Source organism: Phoenix dactylifera, chromosome 7 (assembly GCF_051530095.1).
Source record: "Phoenix dactylifera cultivar Ajwa chromosome 7, Ajwa_hap1_PhDact_Kaust_v1.1, whole genome shotgun sequence".
NCBI lineage: Eukaryota > Viridiplantae > Streptophyta > Magnoliopsida > Arecales > Arecaceae > Phoenix > Phoenix dactylifera.
In genome coordinates, this window is record NC_143196.1 from 30,582,724 (window position 1) to 30,596,651 (window position 13,928).

The 13,928-nt window shown below is 48.3% G+C and overlaps 1 protein-coding gene and 1 long non-coding RNA gene across 2 annotated transcripts; one reads left to right on the top strand and one right to left on the bottom strand.

The window, feature by feature from the left end:
• Positions 1 to 2,131: 2,131 nt before the first annotated feature.
• On the top strand, positions 2,132 to 3,612 carry LOC149753224 (uncharacterized). The gene is made up of 3 exons (XR_016396011.1): positions 2,132 to 2,292; positions 2,362 to 2,467; positions 2,537 to 3,612. It is a non-coding gene; the product is annotated as an uncharacterized LOC149753224 (long non-coding RNA).
• A 4,679-nt stretch (positions 3,613 to 8,291) lies between these two features.
• LOC103702896 (uncharacterized) lies at positions 8,292 to 13,918 on the bottom strand. Its single transcript, XM_089924434.1, has 6 exons — positions 13,479 to 13,918; positions 13,283 to 13,378; positions 11,620 to 11,838; positions 10,181 to 10,277; positions 8,890 to 8,952; positions 8,292 to 8,795 (listed from the first exon to the last, which is right to left on the bottom strand). The coding sequence occupies exons 1-6, from the start codon at positions 13,842 to 13,844 to the stop codon at positions 8,602 to 8,604; spliced, it is 1,035 nt and encodes a 344-aa protein (XP_089780560.1). The 5' UTR covers positions 13,845 to 13,918; the 3' UTR covers positions 8,292 to 8,601.
• Positions 13,919 to 13,928: the final 10 nt, after the last annotated feature.

Here is a 13,928-nt window from a genome sequence, read left to right on the forward strand (position 1 = left end):
AAAGCTCTATCGGAGATCCTTCACCTCTCCCCTCCTCAGATGCCTCCGCCCAACGGAGGCTGATTATGCCCCACGCGAAGTCCACGAAGGAATTTGCGGGAACCATTTGGGAGGGCGAGCATTGGCCCATAAAATTCTGCGCCAAGGATATTATTGGCCGACACTCCAGAAGGATGCTATGGACTTCGTCCAAAGATGCGACCGGTGCCAAAGGAACGCCAATGTTCAGCGCCGGCCCTCGGCCCCTTTGACTTCTATCAGCTCCCCTTGGCCCTTTGCCCAGTGGGGAATTGACATCCTAGGGCCATTTCCACTGGCCACCGGGCAAAGAAAATTTCTGGTCGTCTCCATCGACTACTTCACCAAGTGGGTGGAAGCCGAGCCCCTTGCTCGGATCACCGAGCAGAAGATGCGGAATTTTGTTTGGAAGTCCATTATCTGCAGATTCGGGCTTCCCCGCATTCTCATCTCTGACAACGATCGCCAATTTGACAACATTCACTTCAGAGAGTTCTGCTCCGAACTTGGCATTGACCACCGCTTCACCTCGGTCGCGCATCCTCAAACAAATGGAGAAACCGAGGTAACAAATCGTACTATTTTGCAGGGTCTCAAAGCCAGGCTCGACAAATCCAAAGGACAATGGGTCGAAGACCTATATAATGTCCTGTGGGCTTACCGGACCACGTTCCGTGTCCCCACCGGCGAGACTTCCTTCAACCTAACTTATGGAACGGAGGCCATCATCCCACTGGAGATTGGGCTTCCCTCTCCAAGAGTCGAGCATCATGATGCCAGCTCCAACTCCTCACAGCTCAGAAGCAACCTCGACTTGATCGAGGAAACAAGGGAGGCCGCACGAGTTCGTATGGCGAGGTACCAGCAAAAGACAGCTCAGTACTACAACGCCAGGGTCAAAATCAAATCTTTCAGACCAGGAGATCTTGTCCTCAGAAGAGCTGAAGCCTCCCGACCAACTGAGCAAGGGAAGCTGGCCCCAAACTGGGAAGGACCATACCGAGTCACGTGCATCCGCCGACCCGGGACTTATCAGCTAGAGTCCCTAGACGGGACTCTTATTCCGCGGAGCTGGAGCTCTGAAAATCTCCGCGTGTACCATCAGTAGAACCCTAAGGGGTTTCCCATTATTCAACTATTGAATTTCATTTTATGAATTCCATTCTATAATAAACTTATGGTCCGCATACTCATTTTGAGCTCACCGATTTTTCTGATTATCTCATGGTGTCAGGATTATTTCTCCTACCCTGACCACGGTCAGGATGCCCTGCCGCAACGGGAGGCCCCGGCTATAGGGATGCCCGAGACGCCGGGATATGAGTTAGCGGTCCTCTCTGACCGGACGAGCTCGGCTCGTGCTCCATCGGCTATGAGTTAGCGGTCCTCTCTGACCGGACGAGCTCGGCTCGTGCTCCATCGGCTATGAGTTAGCGGTCCTCTCTGACCGGACGAGCTCGGCTCGTGCTCCTACCCTGAGACGTCAGGATGCCCCAATATATTGGGATGCCCTGCCGCAACGGGATGCCCCGATCCGTCGGGATGGCCCGAGACGTCGGAATATGAGTTAGCGGTCCTCTCTGACCGGACGAGCTCGGCTCGTGCTCCATCGGCTATGAGTTAGCGGTCCTCTCTGACCGGACGAGCTCGGCTCGTGCTCCATCGGCTATGAGTTAGCGATCCTCTCTGACCGGACGAGCTCGGCTCGTGCTCCTATCCTGACCACGGTCAGGATGCCCCGAGACGTCGGGATGCCCCGATCCGTCGGGATGCCCCGAGACGTCGGGATGCCCCGGCTATAGGGACGCCCGAGACGTCGGGATATGAGTTAGCGGTCCTCTCTGACCGGACGAGCTCGGCTCGTGCTCCATCGGCTATGAGTTAGCGGTCCTCTCTGACCGGACGAGCTCGGCTCGTGCTCCATCGGATATGAGTTAGCGGTCCTCTCTGACCGGACGAGCTCGGCTCGTGCTCCATCGGCTATGAGTTAGCGGTCCTCTCTGACCGGACGAGCTCGGCTCGTGCTCCTACCCTGACTACAGTCAGGATGCCCCGAGACGTCGGGATGCCCCGGCTATAGGGATGCTCGAGACATCGAGATGAGTTAGGCTTCAGCCAACGAGTTCGGCCCGCTCTTCATCACCGGATCTCTGCCGGCGTCCCCGAAGAACGGAGTCCGAGCAGAGAAGTGTCTTCAGTCGCCTCGGCGCAAGGACACACGGTACAAGAGAAGCGTCTTCAGTCGCCTCGGCGCAAGGACGCACACGGTACAAGGTATCCATTTATGTAATGCTTTTACATTATTCTATCTGTTTTCGGATTTCTCTGCCGACGTCCCCAAAGAACGGAGTCCGAGCAGAGAAGTGTCTTCAGTCGCCTCGGCGCAAGGACACACGGTACAAGAGAAGCGTCTTCAGTCGCCTCGGCGCAAGGACGCACACGGTACAAGGTACCCATTTATGTAATGCTTTTACATTATTCTATCTGTTTTCGGATTTCTCTGCCGACGTTCCCAAAGAACGGAGTCCGAGCAGAGAAGTGTCTTCAGTCGCCTCGGCGCAAGGACACACGGTACAAGAGAAGCGTCTTCAGTCGCCTCGGCGCAAGGACGCACACGGTACAAGGTACCCATTTATGTAATGCTTTTACATTATTTTATCTATTTTCGGATTTTTCTCTGCCGACGTCCCCAAAGAACGGAGTCCGAGCAGAGAAGTGTCTTCAGTCGCCTTGGCGCGAGGACACATGTTAAAGGTACCCATTTATGTTTCTACATTAATGTTTACATTACCTATTCTGTTCTCGGATTTTCTCTGCCGATGTCCTCAAGGAACGGACACCGAGCAGAGGAGCGTCTTCGATCGCCTCGGCGAAGGAGTGCTCGTGACACCAGCACATCATCATACAAAGTCCGGCGAATCCCCGTCACAAGCTGACGGGCATTCGACTTGTTCGTTAGAAACGAACGTGGTCCGCCCCGGCAACGCGAGGATTGATAATAGGTAACCTCGCTGAAATTTTAGTCCTGGTGACCGCCTTAGGGCTCGGTCAAGTCCTGGACTAGGCACCGGAAAACTCTCCGAGCCCGAATCCTTGGTATAAGCTCAAGCGTTGCTATACCACTGGTTGAAGGACCGAGCAATGGAGCTCGGCAAGCCAAACTTAAACTCAAATCCTGTGGCGGGAAAAGCTGAGGCCCTAGAGCCTGTATCCTCGGAACCTAAAACGGATCCGAACAGAAAAACTTTGGACTACGATAGACGAGTTTTCAAACAGAAATGTATATTCATTTCAAAAAGGCCCGTAGGCTAAGTACAAAATTCGGGTTTGGCCCTTACAAGTATGGGAGGCCATCCCGACTATACAAGAAATAACCAAAATTACATCGAAGGCTCGAGCTCGACCACCTCGGCCTCGGCAGTACCGGGACTGGTTGGCTCAGCACCCGGGACCTCTTCGGTGGCCTCGGCAGCAATGGGGGTAGCCTCGGAGGCGACCTCGGCAACTTCGGGGACGGCTTCGGCCGCCTCGGCCAGACCTCTCTGGTCGACTTCCGGAGTTTCTGCCTCCGCCTCCGCCCCCGGCCTTTCGACCCCTGCTCCCGGCTTGAGCAGGTTTACATCGAAGTCCGGGAGAAGCCGCCGCAACTGGTTGCGGAAATCCCGGAAGCCTTGGATCAGCCCGTTCACGCCCTCCTCTGCCATGAGTTCGCAAAACTCCTCTGACTCGCGGAAGAGCTTCACTGCATTTTGGGCGTTCTCCCGGGCCTCTATCTCCCGGGCCTCGTGGTACGCGGCTTTCCGCTCGAGGCCCCTCAGCTCCTGCTCGAGCTCCGAATGTCGGAGGCGGGCATCCCCCACCTCCTGCTCGCGGGAGGCCAACGCCTGCTTGGCTTTGGCCAATCGAGCCTCTGCGGCGCGCAGCTCGGACCTCGCCAATGCGTGCGCGCCCTTCTCTTCATCGAGCTCAGCGGTCAGAGCTCGAATCTTTTCATCAGATGCTCCGACTTTCCCTTGGAGCACCTGCTGTTCGGCCTCAGAGGCCTGGTATTTCTCCTCGGAGGCTAGGTACTTCGCCTCGGCGGCCATGTACCTCTTCTGGGCCTCCTCGTAGCTGCGCTGGCACCTCCGGGCTTTCTCCGGTACTCTTGAACCAGGTGCATCAGCATCTCCGTCTCGTGCAAGTGCTGTAAAAGAGAGACGTAAGGCGCCACGAGTAAAAAATCTCTACAAATCACGTAAGAGGAAAATTTTACTCACCCGGACGGTATTGCAGCGGGTAAAGTCCATGAAAGTGTTGTAGCTCATGGACTGCATCATGGCCCGGTCAGCCGGGAGCAGCGCGAGCCGAAATATCTCGCGCGCCACTTGTGGGTTTTCGAGGGCTGAGTCACCCTCGAACACTGACCAGGCGGGTGCATAGGGCACCCGTTCCTCCGAGCCTGATAGGCCCGGAAGGCCAGCATCGGCTGGCCTAGGCAGAGCCGACCCCGGGGCTCCCTGACTGCTCCCCGCCGCGGAGCTAGGGGGCTGGGGTCGAATGAGCGGCCGATCTGACCGCCGCACAACTATAGCGGGGCGTGCAAGCACGGGACCCGCTGAACTCCTCCCCTGGTCGGCAACTGGAGCGTCCTGCCGACCAGGGACCTGCGCCAAGGGCGCCGGGCATAGGGGCGCCATCGGGGCTCTGGAGCCCGAGCCCCCGGAGCCCGCGCCCTCTCTCCGATCAGCCTCAGGGCGCGCGGGCTGAGAAGGCCCCGCCTCGGAGTCAGTGGGGCAAGAAGGCCCCGCCTCGGGATGCGCAGGGCGAGAAGGCCCCGCCTCGGGATGCGCGGGGCGAGAAGGACCCGCCTCGGCCACCACCGCCGCCGAGGGAGTCGAGGTTGCCGAGACCTTCTGCTTCTTTCTCGACTCGGCGGGCTCTCCTGAGAGCTCGGCCGCTCTCTTCTAGAAGCGAGCATAAAGAACTTCGCTCTTCGTCACCATCTTTGCGATGTCTGCAAAGACGAATAAAATTAGAACATTAGAACAATTAAGGAAATAAAAGGTTGCTGTAATTATCCTTACTCTGAGGACGTGCCGAGCTCAGGCCCACGTTCACCAGAGCGTCCTCGCTAATGAGGCCGTTCAGCAAAATCCCGTCCCCAAGGCTGCGGATGGTGTCGAGGATCTCCTGCTCACGCGGAGAAAGCTGGGGGAGCCTGTTGATGGACTTAAGCTGGGTCGGCCTCCACCTGGGGTCAAACCCCCAGGACCGTTCAGAACCCAGGAAGAAAAATTTCTCCTTCCAACCATGAATGGATGAGGGGGCACCATGGAAGAGTGGCCGACCCGCCCGAAGGGCAATGTAGAGCCACTCCCCGTCCCCCGGATTCGACTTAAAAATAAAAAGTCGCCAAAAGACGTTGACAGAGGTAGGAATCCCCTGCAGTAAACACAGTGACAGGAAGCTCATCACTGTCCTCCAAGCGTTCGGAGTAAGTTGCGCCGGAACCAACTGGCATACCGCCAGCAACTCATTCACGAAGCTGTGAAGAGGAAACCGGAGGCCGGCCCAGAGTGACTCCGAGTGCACTCCGATCCGGCCCACCGGAGGATCGGTTATCCGATCCCTTCGCTTGGCGGGTTCCAAACGGAACCCGTGAAGAGGGAAAAACCACTCTTCGGTCATCTCGACCTCCAGGACACTCATGGTGGACACTACTTCACTAGGCAAAGAACCCATTGCAAGAGAGAGAAGTCAAAAAGAAGGGGGACCTGGGGAAGATGCCGGAGAAAAGGGACTTCGGTCTGAGGAAGGCTGGAAGAATAGGAAGCTGGAAGCAGAAAGCAATAGAAAGAGGACAGGGGGCCGGGGGAGAGTTTATATAGACCTCCCCAACGGCCCGGATCAGCGAAGAAAACGCTGCGTCCCGGTTAGATGATAACACGTGTCGGTCTAAAAGACAGAACGACGCATTTAATTAGGGCTAACGCTTTGAACATTGAAGCGCCCCATCGGATCGTGCGGAAAGGCGTCCGCAATCGAAAATCGTGCGGCCCCATCATGAGCCCACGACGCAAGGACGCTTCGCAAAAAGTGTCCCAATAATGAGGCTTTTCGGGAAGGAAGAGACGCCGCCTATTAAAGGCACCTCGAAGCTTCCGATAATTCAAAACGCGCAGTAAATCAAAATTTTCGGAATTCGTAATGACCCAACTAAAGCTACTTCCCGCGCTCCAGCTGGTAGCCAACTGGAACTCGGAAGTCGGGGGATAGTGTTGGGGGAAAAACCCCAAGTCATGCATCCACGGAGGCGCTCAGCCAAAGAGCGCCGACCGGAAAGCTGCTCGGTCAGAGAGCGCCGACCGGAAAGCTGCTCGGTCAGAGAGCGCCGACCAGAGAGCTGCTCGGCCAAGGAGTGCCGACCAGAGAACTGCTCGGCCAAGGGATGCCGACCAGAGAGAGAGCCAAGAAGAGGCGCCCAGCCAAAATAATCAAAGTAGGGATGCTCGGCCAAGGGATGCCGACCAGGGGGCAAAAAGCGCCGAATAGAGGCGCTCTGCTAGAAGGTGCTCGCCTAAAGAGCGCCGACCAGGAGTACTCAAAGCGGCCCCGCCACAGGGCGCCCCATTGGGCGACCAGCTCGGCTCGGCACCCCTGCCGAGCCGATGCCTTAATGCTTAACCTCCGCCTAAAGTCCAAGTGACTTGACAACTCTTACAGCTTGTAACCTGCCGTTATCTCCAAGCCATCAAGGCATAAGATCTTCGCAGGCATTCGCCACGACCTGCCATTAATGCACGAGACTCCCTCAAGTCTCCGATGCACTCAAGTCATTTAATGAACACGGCCCAAGACGATCTCCGGATCACTGAACCATCAGAGCGTATGGCTCTACCTGACCGCCGGTTCATTCGGTAATAAATGCACTTACCATCCACGGACCCCAGGCCCACCACGGCCGGCGGTTCAACAACTCCAACAGGTCCGATCGACCGTGACAACTCCCTGGTTCCGGTCTGATCCGGTCCCATTCTCCACTACGCCATTAATGGGCTAAATCGTGCCCAATTATCACAGAACAGGACAAACCTCCTGTCACCTCCCAGGTAACCAAATCCTTTTATAAAAGGAAGCTTGAGGGGGAAGAGGAAGGAGGCTCTGGGGACGGACTCTGAGAAACCCCTAACAAAAACTCCCCGAACTGGACCCTCCGGGAGGGGGTGGGAGGAAGCACAGACACAATTGATGACATCATCCCTTTCATCTTCTTGATCTTATCCAGATATCCTCTGTGTCTTCTCCACATACTTTCCTCCCCGCTCTCTCCACATACTTGCCCCCTCTGACTTAGGCATCGGAGGGCTGGCGCCGGAGAGCCCGGCCACCGGCTTTTTTGCAGGACAGGGCAGGACTGGACGCACCACTCCCCTCCTCGGACGCTCCCACGCCCCACGGTGGAGGACGCAGCCGGCCGGCGCACCGCCGTCCGCCCCCTGTAGCAGCGGAGCTCCTCCTTCTCCGGCTTCGCGGCGGCCCCCGGGTCCAATTTCCAGCAACAATTATATCTTGATCTAATGCAAACTTGACTCAACCTAACTAATTGCCAATCTTAAGTACAAATAGCCGTATAATCAGAAGATAGCAAGCATTTTTACTTGATTTAATTCTTCAAATCTGCTGGCTTATTAATCCCTTAAAAAAGGAAAATTGAGTATTGGTCTATTACTAAGTCTGACGATGGATGTACGTATTATACCGCCATAAAGTGCCCATTTTGTGTCCATGCAATGTTCCCTCTGTCACTTGACAACAGAGAATTTAAGCCGTCTGAATCCAATGACATAAACATGCAAGTGAACAAGATATGCTGTCTATACAGGTGCCATGCTATTATTATATCAATACAGTATGAAGTTTGTTCGGTGTATCAAATAACGATATATCCTCATACCGTGTAACGATATCGAATTGGTATAATATATCTCATACCATCCAATTTGGTATAGCACGATATACCATGCAAGAAAACCCAGGCAACATAAAGTACATTCTTTCTCTGGCACTCTCCACGGCAAGGATAATCGAGTTGGGAGTTGAGAGGATAACTGGATGGATAACAGTTAACCTAAATTTTCTACTATAACTTCAAACAATAAACAACTCAGATCAATCATATTTTTTGCAAAAAATATAAAAATGCACCGTAGCAATCCCCTAAAAGATAACCCTTTCTGTTTTTTTTTTTTTTGAATCAAGCATGGCCCAGTGTCTAGTGACACATCTCTCTCTGCTCAGCAACAAGAGATTCTGAATTCAATTATTGAATGATACATCCAAAACTCTAAACCAGTTGGTGAATGTGCCCATGCACACATGCCCAAAAGGGCACTAATAGTTTGATCCCTTATCACCTAGTACATTATCTTCGGAAAAAAAAAAGTACAGGTAGATGACTCTTCTGCGATGAGAACTGGGTCCACTTTCCACCGGAAAAAAAGTGGTCATTTAAGAGGCATTGCTGGATCTTCTTCGACACGAGTAGGAGTAATAAGAATACATTACAAGCGACCAAAAACGAGAGCGATAACTAAGGACATGCTATTTACGAGCTGTTCCATAAACATGGGGACCTAAAACGGCGGCAGATGAGAGGAATGCAGTGTTGAGGTCCACACTGGAGAATCCAGTTTCCGAAATTAGCTTCCCTGTTTCCCTAGTCAGGTGACACCCATCTGAAACGAACTGCTGGAGTGGATCAAGAATGCTCTGCACGAATCGGAGGAGAGAGCCATCTGCAAGAGAAACTCCATTAACAAGAATGAAACACAAAACTTTAAGAGCATAGTTGACCTGCTCATCAGTCTGGCAAGAAGTTCTGAGAAATACCACGCGCAGCCACATGCTCAATGAATAAGTAAAGACCGCCTGGTTTTAACACCCTTTTAACCTCTGCATGAGTTTGTGATAAATCAGTATCTATAGCACTAAATACTAAAGAACTAGAAGTTTAACATTTGAAAGCACCACGACATCCTTTGATTATTGGATAGAAGCATCTGTCCATTTTTCAACACAGAATTACCAAATATGTATGTCTATTGTAGAATGAACATGCTAGCATTTGAATTTGGCATCGAGAGAAACTAGATTTGGAAAATGCAGGCCAGTTCAAATTAAGCACTGAAAAGAACAACAACATCGCTTTGGCCAAGTGGTCAAGGCATGCGCCTGCTAAGGACATGGGGTTTCCCGGCGAGAGTTTGAATCTCTCAGGCGACGGGATTATTTTTTTTTTTACTCAAAAGAAATTAAGCACCAAAATAACAAAACTCAGATGCAAAGTTATATGCTTGAGTTAATACACGTACCAGATTGGCATGTTACCCCATAAACATTATTATAAATTAAATATAATCATTTATTCTTGTTGGAATAGCAACTAGACATTGTTAGCAAATATTCTCATTTGCAAACTAAAATTTCCAAAGCAGGTTATACCAAGGAATTTACTAGTAGTAATGCAATTTTCAAAAATGCCAATATTATATAGCTTGTGCAGTCAACTTCATATACAGTGTAAATAGGTAAAAGAAATCCAAAGACATAGGAGCAATTATATTATATAATGAACATTTATAGAATCATATAGGCACATTGCGGAGCTAAATCCAGAAGTTTACTTCCTGAGCAACTGCCAATTAAGATACACATGTTTCATTATTGATGCCTTTTCAGACATAATTGGTGGTATAAGTTTCATCCTCGAGATAAAAAAGGCCTTAGACAAAGAAAGACATTACAATTTTGAAGCTATGTTGTCACCGAGATATTTCTATTGTTTTCTGTGGTTTTGTCACTGGTAGAAACATATCAACAAGCCTCATACCACCAATTTAGGCCAATTGTATGCATTCTACTTCTTTAGCAGTTACCATGCAAGGATAGGTCTTCTGATATAGAAAGTCTCTCCAAATCATTCTTTTCTAACTGATGATATCGAAGTCATCTTAGGTGTCCCCATTCTAGAATTCTCACAACAATAGCAGGTTAACCAACCATCTTTGTGTGTGTCTCTGTGTGTGTGTGTGTACACATCTTTATGATGCAAAACCAGAGGTGCACAATGAAAGAGCTGTTAAACATGGACCTTAGAAAGGAACAACGAATTTATAAATACCTCTAAGTGCCATGTCAATGTCTTTGGTAGAACACAAAACCAGAGTACCAATCACTGCATCCATGGTATCATCTCCTACAGGTAAAACTTCCCCAACCTACATGAAAGTATGGACTTGAATTCCCGAAGCAACCAGTTCTCACAAATAAAGAGCAATGCATTGCACTAAAGTTGGATTGACAATAAATGTTTCTACGAAAACAACATAAAAGTCAATCAAAAAATTGAAAAGCTATAAATTCCAAAGCTTTAGCCCAGAAACCAACTTCATCAAGGGGGTACGAGTAATTAAATAAATGCTAGTCAATGGCTGCTTTTTCTTCCTTTTGAAACCAAACTTTCAGGCAAAATCTTTAGATATGTTGCTTTAACTTTAAAGATCCAAAAAAAAGCCAAGACTAACTTATTAAATCTACATCATGATTAAATATGTTTTTCTATATATCTTTGGCATTATAAACCATCAATAAACACCAATTATACTAGATAGGACATGCGTAAGTTTTTTACTTGCAGGTAGCTATCAATTTTAATACTTTTTTCAAGTCACCACCAAAGATTTTCAGAACATATGGACCATTTTATGATAGATTGCTAATATACTGCAGCTACTTTAAAGTAAATGATAGGTCACATCCCACTTCTAGTTTCTACTAAAAAAATCACAATTATTATGTTAAATTTCCACCTTTCATGGGAAAAACAAGCACATAGTAATAAGCAGGATCTCTTCATGCATAAATTCTTTTGTAAATCCTTAGCATTAAAAATTTGCTATACTTAAAAATTCTATTGGTTAAAAAAAAGGAATTTGTAGAAGAAAGTAGAGAATAAAAACTTCCTTTGCCATGCACAGTTTAAGTAACCTACCTCTGAATGTCATATGCTAACAAAATAAATGAACACCTCGAGGCTACAAGTCTCCTTTTATTACTTCACAAACCTCAAGACACCCAGATACTTTTAGGCCAACCCACCATTGTACATGTCCTAAAACTGACAATGAATCAACTCTCTCAAATATCTTCAGATGCAATTTTTTGTATGGCCCGATTGACATAATATATTCCAGATTACATGTATTTTGATCTAATTTGCAAGTGACGTGTAAAATTATAGGCAATATCACAACAGATCATTCACAGCCATAAGCACCTAAGAAGTGCAAGAAGAATATCTGAACATGTGTGGGACTACTCAAAATAAAAGAACTGTTGGATATATAACCAATACAAAGGCCACTTTAATGGCATAACATTAAAAAAAAATCTCGGGCAAACATGGAAAAGAAAGGAAAATGATAGCAACTCTTGAATAGATAATGTAAGGTATTAGGCTAGCTCAGCCAGATTGTATGGGATTCTAGCCATTAATGCAATCCTAAAATCAGGGAAATAAATAATGAAGTTGAAAAAGATATTGGATGGAAAGCATCATACCCCTCGCATAAAACTAAAATTTGATAATGGTAGCCCGGCTGCTACAGCTGCTGCCTGAGCATATTTCTCCATCTTTTTATTAGGGTCCACTCCAATGACATTAATATCTGCTGCACTTGCATAGTATTTGAAATTAGGACCAGTTCCAACGCCAAGCTCCAGTATTTTCTTACTCTCTCCTGTCAATTGAGAAAAGAGTGTTGCTTTGTAGGCTGCAACCTTCACCAAAATTGAAGAGAAAATAAATAAGAATGATTAATAAAAGTCAACAATATCAGTCATCTCTCATACATGTTATAGGAAAGGTTAGAAGGACAGCCTTGTATGAGTCAGTATGTTGGGAAATAATGAATGATAGGAACATAACTGTCGCAAATATGCCCATTCTATGTTGTACAACTAGAAAAGAAGTGCTGGAAATGAGTAAATTAGAGGACTAAAAGAGCTGCATTTACACCCACATGATAAATTCCTGGGGGCGGGGGGTGGGGTGTGGGGGATGGGAGAGGATCAACCAGGATAGTTTGTTCATGCAGAATCAAATGATGCTAAGACGGTGCCCCATTGATAAAAGGGGTTTGGATAAACAGAATGAATGTCATAAAGGCAAGGAAAGCCCTGGAAAACCTAAAAGTAATTGCGCAAAAAATAGGTTATGAGAAGTATGTGTCGATAGAGGATGATGACATATTATACAGGAGGATCCATGAAGAAAAACCAAATTGATCGGATCAAGAAGATTGACTGTGGTTATAGTACCAATATGCAAGACAAACATAAGTACAGAACGAAACACTTGAGGCAGGCAAAAGACAATGATGCCATAGTTGAGCCTCATTTATGATGCAAATACACAACTCAAAAGGGTCTGCTAGAGTTTCAGATGATATATAGTTCTAGTTGTATATATAGTGCAAGTTCGTTCAACGTGTGCTCATATCATTTAGTATCTGTTAGCTGTGAACATTAGGGCTACAACCTATTGTATGTATACCGGCTAACCCAAACCAAACTTAGTTACCGCATTATAATGTGTGCTAACAAGCACATTCTTCTTCTCAGTCAAGTTGAAGTCTTCATGTTTCCTTGCCATGTATGAGATGTCATATGGCTATTGCAACTAGACATCCAAAACACCCATGTAAATTTGACAAAAACGTTTGACTTGTATTCTCCTAGGCACAACAAAATAAGAAAGTGACGGTTATATGCTTAAAACTTGATAAAAGTCCTGCTTTAGGTATGAGCATGAAATTGTTTAGCTCGCTAAAGTTGAAATAACGCGAAACAACCTAATCCAGCAAAGATATGTAGAATCTGTCTAGCTCATTTGAGGTTGGGCAAGCAATCCTCCAATGCGATCATGAAATATTATTACATTGGAAGAAGGAAATCCAATCATAAAGTAGAAAACCATTTATTGACTTCTTCCCAACAAACTTTTATCAGATTTTCTTACCAAAAAATAATCTTTTGAGACTAAATACCATCCAAGTGCTTTTCCATTCACCAACCTTCTCCTTTATTAATCTCTCCATTTTTTTCCGCTCAAAAGATTGATTTTTAAATGTTAAGTATTTTAACATCAAAGTTTCTATTTTTAAAAGGACTAAACTTTAAATAGCCGTCATATATTCGAGAAAGAAGGAACTCTACTACCGACCTCAGCTTCGTACGATCTCATGCCCAGCTCCAGAGCCTTTGCGTAGAGTTCCTCATACCAATCCGGCCTCGAAGGATGGAATCTCTCCACCATATCCTAACAACAACAAAAACATGCAGATTTACAGTGAACTTTGCAACAAATCCCAGAACTTAATAAGATCCTCTCTTTTACTCGTAAGATCGCGAGTTCTTGCCTCCGTATCGGAGGGGCCAGGACCCGACGCCTTAGAGGGAGGAACTGGGAGCAGCGCCGCCACCGTGGTTCCCAAGAGGCCCAGCCGCCGTCCGCAGGAGCAGCATCGGAGAGCGCAGGACGAGTGCGGGTTCAAGACCAAGCCCGCCGGCTCCGGCGACGCCTCTCTGGCAGGCGATGACCGGGCTAGTTTTAGGGTTAGAGTACGAGCTTTCGGTGGAGGCCGAAAGGGGGGCCTCGGGAGACGCGAGACGGGGGAGGCGGAGGAGGAGAGCACGGAGACGGAGGAGTACATGATCCGGCGCCGCCGCTTGCCGCCACCGGATCTGGCGAGGAATTTCGGTAATAGATCACCTGGACCATCCATTATATAGGATCTTGAAGAAGTGGGCGAGGATGGTCATCATATATCGTAAAGTTGCGTTTGGACTTTGGAAAGCACAGACGGGAC

Excerpts from the sequence above, each read along its gene's own strand:
- LOC103702896 (XM_089924434.1), bottom strand. The coding sequence starts at position 13,844 with ATGGATGGTCCAGGTGATCTATTACCGAAATTCCTCGCCAGATCCGGT. Across the intron at positions 11,839-13,282 it reads TGAGATCGTACGAAGCTGAG|GTTGCAGCCTACAAAGCAAC; the intron begins GTCGGTAGTAGA and ends ATTTTGGTGAAG. Across the intron at positions 8,953-10,180 it reads CATTGACATGGCACTTAGAG|AGGTTAAAAGGGTGTTAAAA; the intron begins GTATTTATAAAT and ends AAACTCATGCAG.